The sequence below is a fragment of the Gossypium arboreum genome, chromosome 9, assembly GCF_025698485.1.
Source record: "Gossypium arboreum isolate Shixiya-1 chromosome 9, ASM2569848v2, whole genome shotgun sequence".
Lineage (NCBI taxonomy): Eukaryota > Viridiplantae > Streptophyta > Magnoliopsida > Malvales > Malvaceae > Gossypium > Gossypium arboreum.
Window position 1 is genome coordinate 82,245,055 of NC_069078.1, and position 23,883 is coordinate 82,268,937.

A 23,883-nucleotide genomic window follows, 5' to 3' on the forward strand; every position below is an offset into this window, starting at 1 on the left:
TGAACTAACATTTTAACCGATTAGCTAACTAACTAATTAATGATAGGCTAAGCTGCTAACAATTTGTACCAGAAACTAACAACTTAACTGAAACTGGTTATCAGTTACATTCACTAACACAGGACATGCATGAATTTGATCAAAAGGAGCTTTATTACTTGATTGAGCAATTCGACAATACGAGGAATGACTGCAGAATGTGTAACAAGGGAAGCACCCAAAGGCTGACTTACATGCAACATTTGCTAACATAAGATGCTAACTATGCATTACACGACGCGAGGCTGCTACAAGCCCACATTACGGCCCATTTAAATTTGTGTATATATAAATAATTTTGATTACGCTTACGCCCTATTCAAGTTGGGGATTAGGATACCCTAGCTTTGATATCGAACTCACTTCACAAGATCAAGTCAAATTTAAGTTTTTTTGAACCAAGCTAGAATAACTTATGAGTAGGGATATGTGATAAGGTACCTAGACCTAGTTGGACAAATATTCCACAAGAGGAAAGGAAAAAGCAGAATTTACAGAGAGCTCTATACTTTACTCCCCCTCCCCCCCTTCTTTTGATGGTAAAAATGGGGAAGAAAGTGCAGAGAAGGAATCTTCAAATATGGCCCAGATATTTGGGCAGAACCGAAGCCGGGACTTTATGGGTTAGGGGGTCTAAGGTTTCATGTACCTTTTTGAATCTGGTGTGAGGTAATTCCACCACCTGCTTTCATGCAAGTATTATAATATAATTAGCCAATCACTTTGATAAAACAAGTGTCTTAAACAACCTCAAATGATTTATTATTAAATAAATAAAAAAGTGTGAGACAAAATTCCTAAGGAGACAGCATTTTCTGGGAAAACCTTGGGAACCAAGTTAAGGACATGCATTAAATGAGATATTTCCATGAGAAAAAGCCCTACAAGACACTTCCACACTTCATCTTTTAAAGGCTTTTTTCATAATTTAGAGGCAAAGAATATTTCAACCAAAAAATTCTCTCTCAACTATATAGATTGTCCCTACTATTTATATTAACATAGTTAGTATTGTATTTTTTTATACTAGCATGTACTAATATCAGTATATTTAGGTGTATATTTTAGATTTTATTATTATTTTAATATACATACAAATATATCTAAAAATATACATATAAATATATTTATATGCAATTGAAATTTTAAAATTATTAATTAATATCAATAACTTAATTAAATAATTTAAATTTATTTTAAATAAATTAAAACAAAAAAAATAGTTAAGATGAAAATATTAATATTTTGTACAAACCACTACATATCGATACTAATTAGTATATCCTAAAATTGATTGAAATGAACTAAAACACAACAAAATTCCCGAAACGTGTGAGAATTTTGACTAAAACAAAAGGTAAACCATTTGCTATTGGTTTAAAATTAAAACAATATTACTATTATAATTGATATTGTGTTAGATTAAATTTAGTATGCCACTTATGAGTTTATAAAATTACAAATAAAATATATTAATGATATCAAAATTAAAATAAGAGTATCTATGTCCTTAATTTAAATTTATATATATATAGGGGAAATACTGTCAAAAGATTACACCCATAAATATTTAATTTTTGCTTTATAACTTTCTTTTTCCATAAAATAAGTCCCCAAATTAGATATTACGTTACACGATTCTATATTTTTTATTATTTTGGAAAAGTTAAAGTATTTATTGTTAATTCTTTTATAAAGCAAAAAAGCCATGCTTGTTTATAGATGCGTGTGGTCAGGTTTTGGTGTCTGGTGTTTTCTAAGGGTTTTGAGATAAGATGAGATCTCTTTCTTATATTTTAGACTACCATTTTCTTTGCTTTGAGTACTACTAAGGTTTTAGTTTTATAATTTCTATGCTTTTAATGCAAAGACTGTTCTAGTAATTTTATTTTTATTTTTTTATATTTATTTTACAATTAATGCATAACATCAATTTAATTCATCATACTAAATTCGTAATGTATAACATAAAAAAAATCTCTATAAATATAAAATCTTAATTAGATTATGTTTTAAATTTCATCTCAACCTTTTTACTTTTTTTTCATTTATAAAAAAAATTCAAATCAAATTTTAATAATAAAATGTATTTTTCAAAGTTGGATTTATCTTTTATTATATAAAACATATTAAAATATAAAAAATTAATATCCAATCAATCAATTTATCTTATTTTTGGTTAGGTTAGGCTTGAGAGTAGGGTGCTCATGGCTTAAGTCGGGTTAGGTTTAAATATGATACTAACATACTTTATGCTTGTCCAAGCCTAGCCCAACCTGAAATTTGGGTATAAAATTTTACCAAAATCCGCCTATATTTGTAAAAGACTAACCCAAGCCCATTTTAGGCCGCCCATATTATTTTTTAATTTTTAAAAATATTTATTTTATTTTAATATTTAATAATTTTATATATTTTTCATTTATTGAAATTTTTATATAGACATGTTAACATTATTTTAATGTTTGCATTAGAGTATTATTATATATTTAGTATAAGTTTATTTTTTAATGTATTCTAAATTACATAATATATAAAAATAATATAATATAAAATATTATAAATTTAAAATAGGTTAAGCTAGATTTAGGCCTTAAATATTTAAATCTGAACTCAACTCATATTTTAAACGAGCCTAATTTTTTTAAGTAAATTCTGTAAAATTTTAAACGAATAACCAACCAATAAAGAACTTGAGAGGAATCCAATCTTTCCTCATTTAACCTATCAATTAATTAACTAAAGAATTCATCTCACCACCCTAAACCTTAATAAACGTATTTATTTATACATTTGATTATTTATTGAATGACTTGGATATAACCTCAAATGTATAAAAAAGAAAGGTAATAATTTGTTGACATATTTGCCCTCTCAATTGCAATTGATGTTTGGAATTGATAGGGAGGTAAAATTGGTATTGTGTAGGTCAGATCGGTCATTTTAAAGGAAGAAGACCACTTTAAGCCAAGTAGGAAACCAATGAAAGCAACACATTATTTTGTTTTTCCTGAACCAAAGACTTCACTTTGCTTTTGAGTATTTGTTGGCAAAGCTCTTTTGAAAGCACCACCAAACAACAAGAAAACATGCAAAAGCAAGCTTTGGTTATATTGTTTTACAACCTCTCAAGCTCATCTTTGCTTCTCCTTCTCTTTCTATACTACTCATCAATTTTGCTTGCCAAGTTCTTCTACTTCATTGGAAGTTACTCGCTTCTCCAAAGGTCCTTGTAATTTCATTGTTTTGTTGGTGAAGAAATTCATTCATTCATTCATTCATTGTGTTGTGTGTTCTTTGTTTCTTTTGCAGGAATCGAAATGGATATGATTACAGTATGTTCTCTGAAGAAGAAGAAGAAGAAGAAGAAGAAGAAGAAGAAGAAGAAGATTATTGTGTTGAAAGGTATAACTACAAGGCCAACTGCATGGAAAATGACCACCTTGTGGCTGACATAATTCATGGTGGTGAATCACTTATTTTCCTGCCGGACAGCAGCTTTCAAAGACCTCGAAATGATGTCCATGATGATCAGCTCATCACGAGTGAGGATCAAGAATATGCAAGTTGTTACACTGAACAGTCACCTAGTTCAGATTCTGAACACCATCATGATGATGATGATACAGATTTGTTTGATCATGAAGAGATCCCAACAAAAGATGGCGATTCACTTGACAATTTTGATGATGGTCCCACTCCTATAGTCTCACCAATGGACAAAAGTGATGTGGACAATGATGAAGATGGTGATGGTATGTGCATTAAACCATTGATTATTATCACATGATGTACGTCATATGTTTCTGCTGAACATTACATCCTTGTACTTTGTCTTTTCATGCTGCCTGATATTGTTTTCTGCTTGTTTCTACAGAAAATTTCAGTAATCAAAAAATCAAACAAAGGGTGCAAACAGATTTTTCAAGTGACAAGTTTTTTGTTATAGGACCAACAGTGGAGTCTAAGAAGTTAGTAGGTGAGGAGCAGGATAATAATGAACCAATCTATGGTGACTCTTACACAATAGGCTCAACATCAAAGAGCTCATCTGAGTGGAGAAGCTCAATAAATTGCAGAGATTCAGGGACTGAAGATCCATTTTCATCTTCCTCAAGAAGAAGTTGTCCCAAATGGGAATCCTACACTGTGTTCCAAAAATATGATGAAGAGATGATGTTCCTTGACAGAATCAGTGCACAAAAGCTCCAAGAAACAGGTAAAATTATGAGAAACTTGATATATATATATATATATATATGTGAAGAATGCAGATTTGGTTGATGGGTTTGAAATTGTTTATAGAATCACTGAGGTCCATCCAAGCTTGCCCAAGATCAATATCTGAGAGAATAGTCCACAAGTTTGCGACAATGAACAGAAAACCATCAGATATCAGACAGAATCCATATCATGAACTGGAATCTGCATACGTTGCTCAAATTTGCTTGACTTGGGAAGCTCTTAACTGGAACTATAAGAACTTTGAACATAAAAGAGCCTCTAGAAAAGATTTCGACTGTCCTGCCATCATTGCTCAACAGTTTCAACAATTCCAAGTTCTTTTACAAAGATACATCGAAAATGAGCCTTATGAACAAGGGCGTAGACCCGAGGTGTATGCCAGGATGAGGCTTTTGGCCCCAAAGTTGCTTCTGGTTCCTGAATATCGAGGTAAATCATTATTTTTAAAACTTATTTCATTTATAATATACCTTTAATTAACATTCTGTTTATTTCCATAATTTTGATATGAAAAAAGATTATGAGGAAGATGAAAGAGATGAAGGGTTTGGGCCAAGAATATCAGCAGAAACATTTGTGGTGATAATGGAGGATGGAATCCAAACCTTCATGAATTTTCTCAAGGCAGACAAGGAGAAACCATGTCAACTCATTAAAAAATTCTTTGGGATGAAGAGAAGAGGCTCAGTTGACCCTACACTCCTTCAGCTTATGAAAAAAGTTAATGCTAAAGTAAGTTCTCTAATTTTAATAAGTTTACAAAACCATCATGTCATCATCTCTCTCTCTCTCTCTCTCTCTCTCTCTCTCTCCCCATATAAAACGACTTGAGTATTAATAAGATTACTCGCTGGATTGAATGCAGAAAAGGATGAAGCTTAAAGACCTTAAAAGGGCTAAGAAATGCATAAGGAGAAGGAAAGTGAAGGTGGAGAAAGAGATGGACATATTGATGGGTCTGATTGACCTAAAAGTGGTGTCAAGGGTTTTGAGAATGACTGATCTAACTGAACAACAATTGCATTGGTGTGAGGAGAAGATGAGCAAAGTCAGGATTTCAGAAGGCCAACTCCATAGAGATTCCTCTACCCTTTTTTTCCCAGCTCACTAATTGACCCACCACCTTTTTCTAAATATTACATCATACATTACAAAACCATATCTAAATGTGCATCACTGCACCATATGGATAATCCTAGGCTAGCTTTTGTATATAGCTATACCTATATTATACCGGATGTAGTGACATAGAATTTGTTAGAAAATTAAGATATAGGTTCTATACATAAAACATGATAATAAGAAATTTTATGATAATATAATAAAACTGTAAAATTTTAAATATCACACTTCCAACAATATTTCGATTTAGATATTTTAACTACAATAATAAATTCGATATATTCAAATATCTCAGAATATGGCATACTATTGTGAAGAATAGGTTTGGATTTGAATATTTAAACCTATTATTCACTTTAAATTTTTTCACTAACGAATATTGCATCATTGTTCAAATAGGAACAAAACAAAGTCCAACAACATGTGAGGGTGACATGGAATTTGGAGATTTTGGGAATCCATAGAAATATTGAAGAAAAGCAGGTAAGCCAAGTGATTTTATTTTTTTTATTCATCAACTGAAAGTGAAAGAGCAGACATAAAGCAAGGAACATTGAAGAGTAGATACTACAGTGGGAGTACCTTTATTAGTTTACTTTAACTTTATTTCATTAGGGGGGTTTTCAACAAGGATACGAGGGCTCTACGTTATCAAAAGAAGAGAAGGATAAGAAGTAACTCACACATGCATACCAACACAGTAAAAAGGAATTTGCACATGCTACCACTCTAAAGCAAAATCATTATAAAATTATGTAAAAGAAATTGGTTTTTTTTAAAGACAATTATGAACAAAATTCATTAGTATACATTATAAAAAAAATTAATGTACTTTCAACATCAAACAGTTTCATTCTCGACAAAGTATGAGAATTTCACTCACCACACTCCTCCCATCAATTAGCAATATATACCATTTAAATACTCAATTTAAATATCAATGAGAATCTTTTCTTATTTATCTTTTTAATTTTAAAATTTTAAAATAAATGTTTAGTGTTCAAGTTATTTATCATTTGAATCAATGTAATTTCTGCTTTATTAATGATTCTCTATAAGGTAAAAATCTTTTATAGCATATTTACAAGACCTGGTTGCACAAGTCAAAACACAACCTCTAAATAACTTAAGGTAGGTTAGATGCAGTGCGGTGTATTTAGTTTATTTTTTATCTTACACTACAGTATTTAATATCACCGCTACCGCTGTTTTTACACTAATCATAAGTAAACATACCTTTCATCCAAACCTACTCTTAATATCATAGTATACTTTTTAATATAATTCTCATTATTTAAATTAGTATATAGATAAGCCAACAACTGTTTGATCTAATAGTAAGATGTTTGTGTTGCGTAATGGGACGCATTCTCTTGTATATCATCTTGTTTACTCAAATTTGACCCAAGTGTTAGCCAATCTGTTAGTTTCATAGGGCCAATCTGGACAAGTTGGGTCTTATCTAGGATGGCCCCGTCCACTAGCATTGCTGCTTAATAACAAAAATATATTGTTTTATTTAAATTTAGTTATAAGAAATATTAAATTAACATCAATATATAAATGTTTTATTATTTTTCAATCACGAAATGGGGGTTGGTAGCCCATCTCAACTAAGGACATGGACTACATCCGATGGAATTTATCTAAGAAAATTAATGTTTTTAAAATCGAATGATAGATAAATCAATTAAATTATCGATTTTGATTTAATCAATTAATTAATTAAATTATTAAAAATAAAAGAAAATAATTTATTTTTTAATTAATGTTAAGTGATTTACAAATTAATTAATTTAATATCTTTTCACCGATTAATAAATAAAGCTTCCTCTCATAAAAAATTATGAATAAATTTATAAATTTGCCCCGAGATGCCTTAACACAAGATAACAGAGGCATGAGTGTTAGGGTTGTATCTTGTATGCTTACCCCCCTAGATTTCCATCATGCTAGCTTTTACAAACTCTTTCTGGTTACTTAGAAAACTCATTTGAAAACCCAATATCTCCGTGGCTGTTGCACTCTTTTGATCCCAATTCCCAACTTCACCATCGTTTTTTTTCAATTCTTACTTGATTGGTTTAGGTATAGCTCTCATTTGTTATAATTGACTATCAAACATTTAACAATATTGAGCTAACAAATTTTTAATATGTTAAATGTTTAAATCAGGGTCTTACCTTTTAGAAGTCAAATATTTTAAAATAATTATATAATAAATTAATCTTTACAAAAATACTTAAATCTGAGTTTTTCATATATATTTATAATAAAACATATAACAACTTAATCCTATGTTGCTCGAAAAGAAAAGGAAATAATAAAATCACAATAAAACCGAAATACAATATTTAAGAAGTTGTTATTTGAATACATTAAAAAATAAAAATAAAAACAATTTCTCCTTCATTTGTTAAGCTTTATATTAGCAATGGGCTTCTTTATCATCAAGTGATTCCACGTTGAATTTTCGCACAACAAACAAATTCTAACAGAACAACTCAAAAGCAATAATTTATTAAATTTAAAGGGCAGAAGCAAGTGGATGGCGCGGAAAATGCAAGGCAAGTGAGACATCCATGTCTGTTCTTAGAATAAATAATATATGGAGAAATGAGAATGATAATGTGGTGCCTTTTTGTTGACCATCCAATATCGATGCAATCATTTATGCCTTTATACATTCAACAGCCATTTAATTTCAATTTCGAGATTTACATATATTTCTTGCACTTTATATTTAAAATATTATATATTTATTTAAATTTTAACAAATTTATTATTATGTGTGAGTCTTATTGGTTTATTCTATAATTTTTGTCATACCATTTTAACTCTTTAATTCTTTTAATAAATATTATTTTTATCATATAACTGCATTGTATTTAAAATAACTTAAATAAAAGGTGTTACGGTTAGTTATGATAAAAGGAGTGTTTTATTGAAATCTTTAAATGTTTTGTTTTTATTTAGTTTCCATTAAAATGAAAAATGTTGGGAAAAGGTGTTTGGTTTAAAATTTTAAAATAATTTTTGAAAATGGAAATGTGAAAATTAGAAATAATAAATAAAAAGCTTGTTTTTATTGTTTTTATTGAAAATGTTTTTGTAAAAGGTGAAAGTGATAAAAACAAAGGTTTTAAACTTTAAATATATTGGTTATGGTTAAAACTGGTATAAACACAAAATTATTCTTTTATTTTTCAACAATTTTTCAAATATTAGATTTGATACTCTTAATTTGAATCCATATGAATGTATAAAAAAATATTTTACCAAATATGCTTTGTATTTTTTGCACATATAATTTCATGGTGTTTGTTCTTTCCAAAATTTTAATATTTTTAATAATTTAATTAAAAATACATTACATGATAGAAAATAATAAATATGTTATAATATGCACGCAAATATATAAGAGTGCATATTTACATTTGGCACATTAATAGTGTATTTTTCTCATTCTACAAGTAATTTTAAAAATTGATATATGTCTCTCTTTTTTAAATAACTATTTCTAAAATATTTTATTATACTCTTATAGTACACTTGTCAACCTTTTACTTGTAAAGTCTAAAAATTCACTAATACTTGTATCAAATATTTTCCCCATATATAATTAATGATCTAAAATCCCAATATATATATATATATATATATATATATATATATGAGATAGAGTTAAGCTTTGAAATAGATAGTTTTAATTTTTTAAAATAGTCGAAAATAATTTTAACCTTAATTTTAGAAATAAAGTATTAAATATATTTTAATTTTTAATTTTAGAAATAATATATGTCTAATACTTTTAAATTGAGAAATAAAGTTTTAAATGCTTTTTCTCATTTTTAAAATTTTAATTTAAAAATAAAGTTCTAAATAATTTTAGATATAATATATATCTAATAATTTTTAAATTACAGAAATAAATTTTTAATTTTAAATGATTTTTAGAAATAAAGTTTTAAATTTTTTATTTGTAAATTTTAGAAATAATTTATATCTAATACTTTTTAATTTCAGAAATAAATTCTTTAATAATTTATTTTAATACAAAATAAAGTTTCTTAAATAATGTAAAAGCAAAAATTTGACTCGGTGAAAAATAAAAATAATTTGCTATTCTTTTTGTAACATGGATATAGATAGAAGTGAAATATTAAAATTTTATTAAATAAGATAAGTTAAATCACATAACAGTTTGTTAAAGTTTTAAAAAATTAATTTTGAAATAAAAACAATTTGACAATCATTAAATTTATTTCATATTAAACACAATTTAATACGATCAATAAATGAGATATATGAACTTATATTTTAAATATAGAGGAAGTAACCGTTTAACAGATAAATTATTTCATGGACCCTTTTACCGCCTCATATATGGTCCTACCAAAATATTTTATGTCAAATCAATAACTTTTTCCTACTCAAATTAGAAGGATTAAAACAATTTCCTCATCATATTTGATTTTGTTCAATTTCTTTTTCTTTTCATCTGAGTAACTTTTTTTCCTCCCCTCACAATAAGACACTATTAGCATAAGAGGATTTAGGGTTTTAATGATTTTCTTAATTTTTTTTCCTTTCTGAATCACCTCTTGGTTGTTATAAAAAAAGATTTAGGGTTTTGGACAAATCAAAGTAAATAATGGAATGATTAAAATTGTTATGAACTAAATTCAATAATTATTTCACTAGAAATAGGAACGAACCTGATTCCCTAACCCCTTTATTTTTTTGCTCAGCCTGTAGTCTTAAATTAGAAAAATCACCAAAACCCTAAATCCTCTTCTTCTAACAGTGAGGAGGGGGAAAAAAAATCATGTCAAATGAAAAGAAAAAGAAATTGAACAAAATTATATATGACAGTGAAATTTATTTTAATCTTTTTAATTTGAGTTGGAAAAAATTGTTGACATGGCATAAAATAATTAACTAGAACCATATATTAGGTGGTGAGAAAGGTTCATGAAATAATTTATCCGCTTAATAACACTATAATTATGAAATAAATATTAAGATAACTAATATTCAACTTTATTAGATAACTTTTACCTAACTATTAAGATAAATATTATCTAACTTTGTTTTAATTAAATATTATTTATCTTTATGATAAATATTATATTATGTTTTATTTTTTAATTTTAAACTTTGAACTATATTTTTAAGGGTAAATAAAACATGCTATTTAAATTAAATTTTTATGAAACTGAATTTTAAAATTAATAATTGAAAAAGTAGAATAGTTAAAATTAACATTAAAATTTAAATTTAAAATAGAATAGGAATTCACTTAATAAGAAAATATGAAATAAATAACACAGAATTAAACAATATAATAACATAAAATATCAATATAGAGTTAATAATAAAGCAAAAACTAAATTAACAAAATTATTATTAATTTCAGAACGTATATTTTATTATTTATTGTTTAAATAAAAATATATGTGGCAAATTAAAAGCATGATGTAGCTTGTGTAGGATAAGGGCTAGGAATCAAATTGATAATGCGGGGTGCCCTTTTTTCTTTTGCTTCAAAATGTGCTGCCTTTTGTTCCATCATATAGTGCTGCAATCATTTCTCCTCCTTTATCAACACTCACTTCATCCTTTTTTTTTTATATATTTTATTATATTTATTACATTGATCTAAAAATATATATATATTAATATTTATTTAATAATTAAATTTTTACTATTTTTTAAATTTATGTTAATTTAACACACATAATTTATATAAATAAAATAAAAATATGTTAAATATTAATAAAGCAAGAAATATATAAAACTATATAAGTGTGCAATCCTCCTCATATTGTATTTAACATTTAACGCATTATATTTACATATTATATAATTATATAAATTTAAATGATTATTTTGAGATCGAATTTCATTTATTAGTATCAATTGAAGATCAGTCCACATCAATTTAAGTTTATCAATAATACATTTTAATGTTTTTATATATATTTTGCATTTTCATGTTATAATATATTATTGAGTGAACTATGCTATGCTAGATGTCATTCAACTTTGATTAATTTTTAATTTTTAAAATTTATAAAGATGTCATTATTATTATCATGTTATTATAAAAATATCATTTAACTATTTAATGTCATTATTTGATAAAATATGTTTGATGTAACATGTTAAACGTGCCTCGTGTTTAAAAAATTGTTTTTTCATATTAAAATATATTTCTTTTATTTCTTTTCTCTTTTTTCTTTATTCGTTTTTTTTTCTTTTTTTCTTCTTCTTTTCTTTTCCCAACAAACCCTATAAGCCATTGATTGAATTTAGCACCGCCGATGGCTTCCCCGGACACTAAACTCATTGATGGATCTCTCAAGGCTATCCCTTTATTCCGATAAGCTCAACCTTAACCATTAATCCCATGATTGTAACTGCTCCCCTCCCAAATTTTAGAAAAATATGAATTTTCTATTGAAATTTTAGAAAATTTTAATTAACCCCTCAAATTTTTGAAAATTCTCATTATGTCTTTTAATTTTTAAAAATTTAATTAAGCTCACATAAAATATTGGAAAATTCTCATTGATCTCAGAAAAAATTTAAAATTTAATTAGACCCTCAATTATTTTAAAAATTCTCATTAAACTCTAAAATTTTTGAAATTTTTACTAATCTTTAAAACTTAATCCCAGAACCTACCATTATAATAAACCAAGGTGATATTAATAGATTATTTTAGAATATGAAAATTTAAAAAAAAAAACATAGTGACCTCTCTAGTAATCCATATAACATTTTGATCCTTCTAGTGAAACAAAGAGAGGGTAAATTGGTTCTATGGAACAAAATAGTCCTTCATTAAAAATTTTATAGCTTTTATTGTTAAATATTAATGTGACATTTTATATAAATATTTGGTACAAATAACTTGAAAATAAATCATGATTAAGATAAAGATGATTTTATATAATTATTTAATTTATTATACTTTCGTCATAACATGTCTCGCTAGGCTATAAAACCACAATAAAACTTAATCTTATGACTTCACCGCAGCTCTAAACTACCATGTTCAATGGCGGTGAATTCATTTACCAAATTCATCTTCATCATTTTAAACCCATATCCTTCTTACAATTGAAGAACTTGGTAACCCATGTTTCCGATTATTTAAGTAAACTTGGTATCATCATTTCCGTCCCAAATTTTCTGTTTGGTTTAAAACAACATGGATTTTCTTTTTTGCAATTAAAACCATGTTCTTTAAAAGCATTGAAGACATGGGTGATCTTACCAAGTTCTTCAACTGAATTCAGCTGGGAGGAGGAGGAAATGATGTTCGAGTGAGAGAAGAAAATGGGATTTGAATTTAAGGAATAAATGGGTAATAATTTAATAAATTATATAAGATTATTTTTATCCTATCATCACCTTTTTCCAGATAATTTTCATTAAATATATATATATATATATATATATATGAGATTTTAAAACTTACACAAGTAATGAGATTTTAAAATTTAAAATTTAGATACACAACATCTAAAGCATCCAATAGGAAAATATAATGTGAAGTAGGGGTGAGTATTCGATCGAATAGAGTAAAAAAATTTTGAGTTAGTCGAGTTGACGAATCCTATTTTAGTAACCGAACTTAATTTGAATTTTTTTCGAATCGAATCGAATCGAGTCGAGTTAACAAATCCTATTATTTATACTCAATGTTACGTTTACATTGACCGATTATTTAACTAGTAGACAAAGTACAAGATTATTTAACTACATAAACAATATAATAATTTTGTCTTTTAATTTAATGAGTAAACATTTATTAAAACGATGTAATTTTACCTTTTAACTTAATGATTTTAACTTTTAACTTTAAAAAAAAGTAAACATTTATTAAAACAAGGTAGTTTTACCTTTTCTTATTCGGATTTTCGAATAACTTAAATTGTGTAATTTATATTCGAGTTAAATAAAAAATTTAATTTTTATTCAATTAAATCAAATAACTTAATTAACTCAAATAACTTAAACTATTTAATTTAAATTTTAAATTTTTATTATTTTTTGAATTAAATCAAAATTTGCTCAGTCAATATGGTATAGGGAAAGTTATGGTAACTACCCATTGGATCAGCATTGCAAGTGCGTCTCGCAATTTGAAGCAATGTTTTGTCTTTTTTCCACCTTCGGATGCGGAAATCTGTGGCCTATTGAACGCAGAACGCTGCCCCTCTCTTCTCATCGTTTTAAAGATTTTTCATATAATATTACAAAAATAAAAATTTATCATAAGTTACGTAGTGTTTGAAAATTTAGAATTTATTTCTCATTTTAAGAATTCAAATGGGAAAAAAATCAATAACTCTATTATACTAGTTTCTAATAATATTTTGTATGTAATATTTTTAAATTATTTTCACTATTCTAAATATAAAATATTTTCTATATATAGAAAAATCAAATTAATTAGAAATTAGAAAGATAAAAATAATTTTAAATTAAATAAAATAAATTTTAATTCAAATAATCGTAATTTTGTAACTTATATTTCAAAAACCATTCGAACTTATAATTAATTTTTATTTTTATTTTTATAATTTCAAAACATTATAGTTTTGTAAATTTTAAAAGGATAAATATTAAATTTATAAATAAATTTTGGTTCAATGTGCAATTTGATACATAAACTTTGATTCGTGTAATTATACACATGAAACTTGAATTGTGGTTCACATGTATGTCTGAAACTCTAAATTATATACATTTAAAGAAATAAATATATACATTTATTTTCATATTAGATTAATATAATTGTTGGTGTATGCAATATATGAATGTAAAATGAAGTTAATTCAACAATGTTGTTAGTGAAAATTGAATCAAATTAAAATTTCAGATATAAAAGCACATAAAATCAAAATTTAACATTACATATTGAATCAAAAATTATTAACAATTTTAATATTTATCAATTTCAAAATTATTTGATTCTATATAAATCCATTCAAATTCAAATTAATTCAAATTGAAATAAATTAAATTGTGGTACATGTTCGTGATTTTAACCCACAACTTTATTTTTTTTTTTTAAAGTTCGAACATTTTTAAAGTTGGTTATATATTATTTATAAAATAAAAAAAATGTGGACAAAAGTCGAATAGGAAGCTAAAGTTTTTTAATTATGGTTCTCACAAAACAAACTCTTTTAATAATAGAATAATCTTAATCAATTAATAAGTATTTTAAATCCATTCGTTGCCTATCGTATTTTATTATAAGAAATAACGAAACACAGTCTTCTTAGTTCATCCTTCTTCAAAGATGAGGCTATTGGGCAACCGGCGTTAACTTTAATTGTCTACTTTATGTGTTTGAAGTAAGCAAAATTGCTTCATTGTCTGTTATTGTCTTGGTCAATTTTATACCTTTGGGTAGAGAAACAAATTACAATAATTAATTAAATTACTTCAAATTTATAGTTTTGTTCTAAGAATTAAATTATATGCCGCGATTTACACAATGAAAAGTGTGAAGTGTGAAGAGATACTAAGGTGGAAGTGATACACGCAGAGAATGGTACGAAAAGCCACTAAAAATAATAGTTTAGAGGTGTTAAGGTAATATCTAAAAAGAGTGTTAACTATCTGTCTGGTCATTGGTTTTTTTCAATCTCTCTTTGCCTAGGTGTTAATGGGGTAATTATCGAATAAGGTTAGTTTAGCGTGGCTGCGTGGGTTCCTATCATCAAGCATTCTATCCATAAGTATAGAGGGTAGAGTTACGGATGTTAGCTTAGAATCCTTGTTGGAGTTGATTTAAGGAGATTGAATGAAGCATTTGTGAAGTTAAAAGAGGTGACAAAAACTCCTCCCCATATATCTTCCGGGGCCTTGTTAGCCCACCTTATGCAATTTATTTACTTTAATTGTTAATTCAATTTAGTTTATGTAATTTGTTTTTAATTAAATTTTATTGAATTTATTTTTTAATTCAATTCTATTTTGTTTTATCTGATTGCTTTATCAAGCATTTGGGTAACAAATCTAACATGTTTTTTATTTTTAAAAAATATTAACATATCCTTTAAATTACATCACTTTTCATTTTATAAATAACAAATTATAACATCAATATTTCTATCAGCATATATAGTTCGTCCAAATCATAAGAATATTTTGAGTTCATCAATGATGTCACTCTATGTAGGGGTGTGCAAATTTCGGGTAAAATCGAATTAATTTAATTAACCGATCGAATTTAGTTAATCAGTTGGTTAACCGAATTAATTCGGTTAGGGTCGATTAATAATTTTTTAGAAGTTCGATTAACAGTTAATTCGATTCAAAATCAGTCGGTTAACCGAATTTAATAAATAGTATTACAATATATAAGTATTCATTGGTTCGGTTAATTTTTTGGAAATATAAATTAATCAGTCAATTAAGTCTGTTAATTTTTTATATGTTTTATACTTGTTTTAACCAAAAATAACAAATATATATAAATTTCGGTTACTTCAGTTAACCGACCAAATTAACAGAACAAGTTCAGTTCGGTTAAGTTTTTTTTTAAAATTTTGGTTCGGTTAAACGGTTAAGGGTTTAAAAGAGTCGTTTAATTCAGTTAATAATAGTTCGAGCCGGTTAATGAATTGAACACCCCTAGCTCTACGTCTTGCATTAACTAATCACATTTTCTTATGTTATCTCAAGCTTAATTTCGACCAGGAAATACAAGTTCCAAGAAACTTGCCTATGTCATTGTCGCATGCCTACAACTCTAGAGGATACCCTAGCCTACTTTTAGTGGCGAAGTCTAGGGTTGGCATAGTTTTAACTCCTTCTAAAATGAAAAAAAAATTCATTTATGTCATTTTATAATTTAAAAAAATTTAAATTAGTAACGGTATAATTACACTTTGACACCACAAAATGATAAAATATGATTTAATCATTTACAAATTATAAATATATAAGCTATTAGAATGGTGAAATTATATTTTTACTATTGTAGAAATATACAATTTAATTTCACCTCCCAAAATTTTTTTGACTTCGTGTGCCAACTTCTCAAAATCCAAAAACCAAAACCCATAATCTAAAATTGTAACCCTAAATCCTAAACTCTCAAACCTAAATATAACATTTAAAAAATGCCCACCGAATTATTTTTCCTTCATTTGTTCAAGCTTCAATCCCATATTAGGAAGAGATTTTGAACCCAACTCTAACATCAACGAACCTGAAATTAACTCTCCTGATTTTCCATGCTTTTCTTCAGCATGGTCTTCCTCTAGTGTTTATGCATTATATGGATACAAAATATATTTTAAACTAACATAAATAAGGTTTAGGTTTATGATAAACCCTATTTACGATTAGTGTAAATGATCCTCATATGAAGAATGCTTAAATACTTCACAAAGATTATACTGATGAAGAGTAATAGAATTAGGAGAGTAGAGAGTTGACTTTGGTTGAGGTTAGAGTTGGATCGAAATAATCTTTAACCCAATTAAGTTGGAGGAAAATAATTTCATAAGGGTTTTCAAATATTAAAATTTAAGATTGAGACCTTAAAGAATCGAACTAGAATTTAGGGTTTAGAGGTAATTAAACAAAGGGTAAGGAGTTTTGATGGACTAATGTAGGCGAAATAAATCATGGTGACGAGGTCTCATTTAAATTATACGAGATTTTGTCGAGAATCTCCAATTAGGGTAATGCCATTTCATTGTGTTCCAATGATGGGAATACAATTCGGTAGAACGAATATCCCCAAAAGTAAACCTCAACATACAAAATATTAGATTTTTTTAAAAAATTTCATATACATCTTGATATTTATAGTCTTTAAAATAATTTAATATTTAAAACTTAATTTAAAATGACGACATTTTTATAAAAAAAAAGCAATATATTATATAAAAAGTAAACTATATAGATAGTCATTAAACTATCAAAAATTCCCATTTTAAGCACTTAAAATAAAATCTTGCAATTTAAACACCCATGCTATATAATTTGTTCATATTGATAACTCCGTTAAAACCTTTAATGAAATCGATATGACATTTTTTGACACATGGACCAATCATTAGATGCCACATGACACAATTAACCTAGTAAGTGTTGCATACCACTTTACAGAACTAAAATATAATTTGTTCAATACTAATTATTAATAAAAATGATAATTAAATGGTTGAAAAAACTTAAAAATCTTTTTTTTTATTTTAGTTAATAATTAGTATTGGACAAATAATATTTTAGTCCTATGCAATATTTATGTGATAAATTGTGTCATGTGACATCTAATTATTAGTTTATGTGTAAAGAAAAATGTCATGTTAAATTTTATTAGAATTTTAACGAAATAACTAAAATAAACGAATTATATAACGTATGTGTCTAAATTATAATTTTTATTTTAAATACTTAAAATGATTTTTTTATAATTAAGTGAGTATATGTAGTTTATCCTATAAAAGAATTCACGATTTGTGACTAAAAACAATTCAGTTGTTTAAGAAAATAATAAAAATAAAAAATGAGGGCATGCATGCATGAGAGCCTTATAAAATATGCAATCACCGTATAAAAAAGAAAGAAAGATTGATTGATTGATATTTAATATTCGATATGTGTCTCAGAATCCAAATCTTCATCAGATTCCATTTTGGCTCCAAATCCTAAACTCACCTTTGACTCTCCTTTAAAACAATCATCAACCATCTATTTCCATTCTATTCAAATCTGACGGTCAATACCCAATATTTCACATCACATGATTTTCAGTTCGCGAACACCCTATCCACCCTCTTCCCCTCACTCACCCTCTTTCTCCCTATGAATACTCACCCACCTATCCCCTCCTTTTTCTCTCTCTGAAACTTTCCTCTCTCAAAATCTCAAACCCAGATTTGTTCTCTCTCTCTCTCTCTCTCTCTCTCTCTCTCTCTCTCTCTCTCTCTTTCCAATCAATTAATTCCTCCATTGGAGGAGCTTAGGTTTGTCTGAAACAACCCAGATCTCTTTTTTGTTTGTTTCGTTAGATTAGATCTCATGTTTTTTTATGTTCCTTTTTTTTTTTTGGACAGGGTTTGTTGGTGTTCTGATCTTTGCTCTGTCTGAAAAATAAACAGAATTATAAACCAACGCCATGGGAAGATTTGAAGAGGGAGGATTCGATTCAGTGGTTTGCCCTAAGCCTATACGAACCTTTAGATGGTCTACCAAGTATGTCCCTTTTTTTAAACTTCTAATTTATTTCTGCTTTCATTATCTTTTTATGTATCATGGTTCTTATTTTATTTTTGATTTGGGAAAATTCCAGCAGCTGTTATCAGACTGAGATGGCTGATTCAAAAGCTGGTGCAGAGCTTCTTGATATAATCCTCTCCGAGGTAAATTCAATTAAAAAAAGAAGATATTTCTGGGCTTTAATTTTTCTTTTTGTTTCTTTGATGACTCTGGGTACTGATTCTTTGATTTTCATGTAATTTTTCTAGATTTTCTTTCTGATTTTGTACAATTAGATGTGACCTAAAGGGGTATCGTTTTAATTGAGTTTCAGGGAGGGTATGGGGCCGAGAACCCCAGCGACCAAATGGCTTCATCACCACCGTATTTCTGTGGATCACCGCCGAGCAGGGCGTCGAATCCGGTAATCCAAGATGCCCGATTCAACGACGAGCAGCCGGTGCTACCTCCACTAACATCCCCGGGACCCTCCTCAAGGGGAGGATGCGTGAGGGTGAAATTCGGGCAGATGCCAGCTGCTGTACGAATCGAGGGATTTGATTGCCTCACCAGAGATGGCCGCCATCGCAGAATCTCCGCCGTGGCTTAAGAAATACCGAGGGGAAGAAAATTTTGATATGAGAAAAAAAAATTGAGAGGAGAGAGGGAGATGATAAAATTAAGTTACAACTTGGAATAGTGTGGGTAGTGTTGGATTTGTAAATAGAAGATTAAAATGAGATGATGGGTTTTAAATTGTTGGGTCTTTGATGATTTTGGGATGGGATTTTCCTTGCATAAAAGAACTAGAGGGGAGCAAAAACAAGGTTTATTGCCCCCACTCTTGTTAGGGTTCCTTTTTTTTTTTTTGCTTTCTTTAATTATTAATTACTGTATTTGGTGAGAGGAGAGGATGGATGGGAGAGACATTTTTGTAATATATCGTGTTTGATCAATGACACTCTCATCCTTCCTCCTTCGCATGTAATTGTAATTTGAAGGAAATGGAGGTTTTAATTTTTCTTTTGCCTTAATTTATTAATGAATAAGAAATGGGTAGGCTTTAGGTTTGGGTGACGAATGACGATAAGATTATACAGGGATAATGAAAATAAAAAGGTGCTTTTACATTACTGTTGGCTGCTACTGCTTATTGCGATTCGGCGTCTAAATCACAAAATCGTGGCACCACCATCTGCTTATCTTTCTATCCTTTTCTACCTCTACCTTACGTCGACATTGGAGCCATATTTAGCTTACATCCTTAATATCTTTTAATATATGTTCTATTAAAGTGACATTTTTTTTATATATTTATTCGTCTTGTCTATATTACATTTAGGGATGGTCACGACGTTTTCCATCTGTCTCCAGTTCAATTCCATTTTTAAATTTTTTTATATATTTGAATTATTTACTATCTATGCATTGGCATTGATTTTTTTATGTAATCAAAATATAAAAATGTTATAAAATTAGAAGATATTTTAATAAAGGTGTCCAGACGTCCCAAGAAAAATTTTAACTACCATTTTATTTAAGTTAAGATGCGATGTTAAAATGTTGATTAAATTTTAGGAATATTTAAATATTTATAAACAATTTTTATCTGATTTTTTATCAACTACTCATAGTGAGTGAATCAGTATATATATATATATATATTATAAATTTATAAATTTTAATAGTTTATATTGTGTTGACATTATTTTAGACTGTATAAATGTATAGTTAATGTCGCCTACAACTTTACATACAATTTTAAAATGTTGAACAACAAAAGTACATACAATTTTAATAGCTAGGCCGGCCAAAGCTTTTTAGCCTCTTCAATACGATATTTGAGATTAAAATTTATGTTTGATTAATTGGATTTAAGAAAATATTTTGTATTTTATGATTTTTATAAGATGCATTTTGCAACTTGAGCATTAAAATAGAAAAACTTATGTATTTTTCTTTAAAAAAATAGAAAAATACATTCAATTAAGTTTTCAAACATTAAAATTACATTATTTAAATTTTTTATTAACGTTTTCCATTATGTATTGCAACCGTTAACCATCACTTAGTTAATAGCATTGATGTTGGTGTGATAATCCACATCAACAACCCATTGTTATGCCAAATAAATTACAAAAATATATTTTTAACCATAATTTTCTTATTTATCGGCTTCATCACTACTGAGATGGAAATAATTATGGATTTTAATTTTAATTTTGGTGAAGAAATTATTAATCCTGATAAATTTGTCTTGTTAAATTTAGGTTAATTACAACATTATTTTTTAATTATATGGCTACTAAGTGAAATTTTTTAAATTTTAAAATGTCATAACAATAAATTTAATAAAAAATTAATTGAGTTAACAGTCAAATTTGAATTTTAAAATTTGAAAAATAGTGAAACTTAATTTTTAGAAATAAAAATTCAAAGACTAAATTTCAAATTATCGAAAACACAAAACTTATGACATATTTTAACCTTTTATTTTACATGTTCTAAATAATAGACTTTTAATAAAACTTTTTAAATTTCACTTATTATTTAAATTTTATTATTATACAAAATCTAAAATAATTATATTATTTTAATGTATTTATTAATTTTATCTTACATGTTTTAAATAATATTGACTTCTCTTCATAAAAAAATAACATTGACTTTAAATAAAACTTTTTAAATTTTACTTATTTTATTTAAAATTTATTATTATAGAAGATTTTTTAAAAAAATCATTAAGTAAAATTTAAATAAATTTTTACGAAATTTAATTATTTAAAATATTTAAAAGGATTGAAATCAAAAGTTTAGAGTTTAAAAGAAAAATTAGCAATAACATTTTATTTAAAACAGAGAATGAATTTTCATAATTGGTCCAACAGTTAAGGGATGTTCAACTATAGGATTCATTCAGATTTGAGTCTCTAGAGGAATAAATGATAGGCTTTTATTCGGATAATTCTTTTTAAATTTTGCGCGTGTGTGTGATGTGGATATGTCTCTTTTATACCGATCTTTTAATTAATATATATTATTTTAGTAAAATAAATAATTAAAATTATTTTTTTGATAAAGTGAGAGGGAATATTTCAACAAAGCTCCTTTTCTTTAGTTATTGTGATTTCCGTGGTAGGATAAAATGAAATCTTTGTGGGGACACTTCCCACTTGCCTGCCGGATTTTGCCTGCCTAATACAAGGCATGAACTTGTTACATGTCTTTTATTTATTCTTTCTTTTTTTTTTTCAGTTTATTATGATGAATTTTTATATTTTTATTATACTCTTTTTATCTTTTAATTCTATCCAAATAAATATTTCAACTTTTAATTTTTATTAAAATTAATCATCTAAGCTCCGAGACCTAACTTTTAATTTATGCTTAAATAAAATAATTAAGATAAATCTTTTTTCATTCAAAACAAATGTTTATTTAGATACAAATTTAAAATAATAATGATTTATTTTTTATAATAAAATTTAGGACTCGTTTCAAAAAAAAAATCAAGGTTTTCTTAATATTTTAACCAATATACTTACATTCTCATTAAGGATTTCCTAATAGTTTAGTAAAAATAATCACTTATATTAGTTTTACAAATTGTAATTTTTTTATAGACTATACGATTCAATCCAATCATCACATTTCATATTTTATTTATTTAAAATTTACATATCGAATTTTAAATCAATTAAAATTGTAATACTTTACTTAATGTAAATTAATTTAAAATTTTACGTGTATTTATTAAATTTAATTAATAATTTGTATGAAGCATTTTGATAACCTTTTTCTAAGCTAATTGATGGAATTTGGTGCAACTTGAGGTTTGCGATGGTAATTTTAGATTCTGAATTCGTCATCTCTGGAAATTATGTAAGTCCCATATCTGGGCATAATCATATTTCAAAAGATCATATCAGAATCTTTCAATGCAGCTCTGAATTGGTTGATTGGTATCATGACTACAAAATTTTATAACTAATAGACGATGACGTGAAACTTACAAATTATTTTAATCTAAAACATATATGTATGTATAAATATATATCCAATTTGTCCTCCGAGACTATAACTCTAAATAAATTGCATGAAAAAAAATTAGAAATGAATTATATATTTTACTAATTACGATAATTGTATTTTCTCGAGAAGGTAAGATATGACTTGAAATTAATTTGATTTAATTGATTATTATTTAATTTGACGAATAAATTAAATTCAGTGTAAAAATTAAATTATTTAGTCATTGTAGTGCAATAAAATTTGAATAATTAAATAAGTTTACAAATAAATTCTAATATAATAAAATTAAAATTATATAGTTTAAAATAATTGATTAATAAATTCAATTAATAATTTATATGAATGTATATTTAATTATTTAGTTAATTAAATATTAGAGCTTGATTTTTATTTATTTAAAATCATTGAACCTAGCATGGGCGAGCATTATTGGCCCAGTTAGGGCAATGGGTGGTAGCATGAGAGTTCCTCTCCCATGGTAAGTCACTGGCCATTCCCTTTTACTGCATATTATGGGAATACTCTTCAGAAATTTAGTGATATTTTATTTGAATAATTTTTGTTGAGTTTATATTTTAGATTAAGAGTCCAAGAATTATAATTTGCAATTAGAGATTTTAAGATTTTTAGTTTTAGCATATTGTGATTTGCACAATACTCTTTGTTGGGAGAGCTGGTTTTTGTCTTGTATTTGATTTTTTGTATTAGAGCTTAATTTAAAGTAATTGTGAATTCGATAATAATAAAAAGGAATTGGAGACTTTGGATTTCCCTACCACTCAACACAGAGATATTTAGTTGATCAAATTTATTGTTTTAGATATTATGACAAACATTGTTTTTAGAAAAATAAAATAAAATTTCCTATGCTAGTTTTGACATATTTTCTAAATATTATTCCAAAATTTATTACTTTACAAGAATGTAATTTCCATTAAAACTACAATAGACAAAGAACAATTTTAAAATAACATGACATGAGCCCTTAATTAATATGTAATATGTTTGTTCTGATATCATCACGAGCTAGCCATTCGTTGAAAAAGGGTTTGGACAAAAATATAGGATTGAAAAAAAATAAAACCTATTTTTTAAATGGGTTGGGCCTTAGGTAGAATTTTTTGGTTTAGGCCCGGCCCAAATTACATGCCTGTACTTTCCTTTTTTGTATTTTCAATTTGTTGAGAAATATTTATTTTAATA

General features: G+C 26.7%; 2 protein-coding genes across 5 annotated transcripts; both read left to right on the top strand.

Annotated features, from left to right (window-relative positions):
- The first annotated feature begins 3,018 nt into the window (after positions 1 to 3,018).
- LOC108452083 (uncharacterized) lies at positions 3,019 to 5,626 on the top strand. The gene is made up of 6 exons (XM_017749822.2): positions 3,019 to 3,265; positions 3,352 to 3,794; positions 3,917 to 4,258; positions 4,345 to 4,713; positions 4,802 to 5,016; positions 5,150 to 5,626. Exons 1-6 carry the CDS (start codon positions 3,129 to 3,131, stop codon positions 5,393 to 5,395), a joined length of 1,752 nt encoding a protein of 583 aa, XP_017605311.1. The 5' UTR covers positions 3,019 to 3,128; the 3' UTR covers positions 5,396 to 5,626.
- A 12,567-nt stretch (positions 5,627 to 18,193) lies between these two features.
- LOC108489916 (uncharacterized) lies at positions 18,194 to 19,682 on the top strand. Of its 4 annotated transcripts, none has more exons than XM_017794658.2 (4): positions 18,194 to 18,416; positions 18,507 to 18,645; positions 18,743 to 18,812; positions 18,983 to 19,682. In XM_017794658.2, exons 2-4 carry the CDS (start codon positions 18,569 to 18,571, stop codon positions 19,256 to 19,258), a joined length of 423 nt encoding a protein of 140 aa, XP_017650147.1. In that variant the 5' UTR covers positions 18,194 to 18,416; positions 18,507 to 18,568; the 3' UTR covers positions 19,259 to 19,682. The 4 variants fall into 4 exon arrangements, with proteins under 4 accessions (XP_017650147.1, XP_017650149.1, XP_017650148.1 ...); XM_017794660.2 differs by having other exon boundaries at positions 18,257 to 18,416; positions 18,746 to 18,812; XM_017794659.2 differs by having other exon boundaries at positions 18,257 to 18,416; positions 18,552 to 18,645.
- Positions 19,683 to 23,883: the final 4,201 nt, after the last annotated feature.

Coding starts and splice junctions, on each gene's coding strand:
- LOC108452083 (XM_017749822.2), top strand. CDS start 3,129: ATGCAAAAGCAAGCTTTGGTTATATTGTTTTACAACCTCTCAAGCTCA. Junction 3,266..3,351: donor AGTTACTCGCTTCTCCAAAG/GTCCTTGTAATT, acceptor TTTCTTTTGCAG/GAATCGAAATGGATATGATT. Junction 4,714..4,801: donor TCTGGTTCCTGAATATCGAG/GTAAATCATTAT, acceptor ATATGAAAAAAG/ATTATGAGGAAGATGAAAGA.
- LOC108489916 (XM_017794658.2), top strand. CDS start 18,569: ATGGGAAGATTTGAAGAGGGAGGATTCGATTCAGTGGTTTGCCCTAAG. Junction 18,646..18,742: donor ACCTTTAGATGGTCTACCAA/GTATGTCCCTTT, acceptor GGAAAATTCCAG/CAGCTGTTATCAGACTGAGA. Junction 18,813..18,982: donor TTGATATAATCCTCTCCGAG/GTAAATTCAATT, acceptor ATTGAGTTTCAG/GGAGGGTATGGGGCCGAGAA.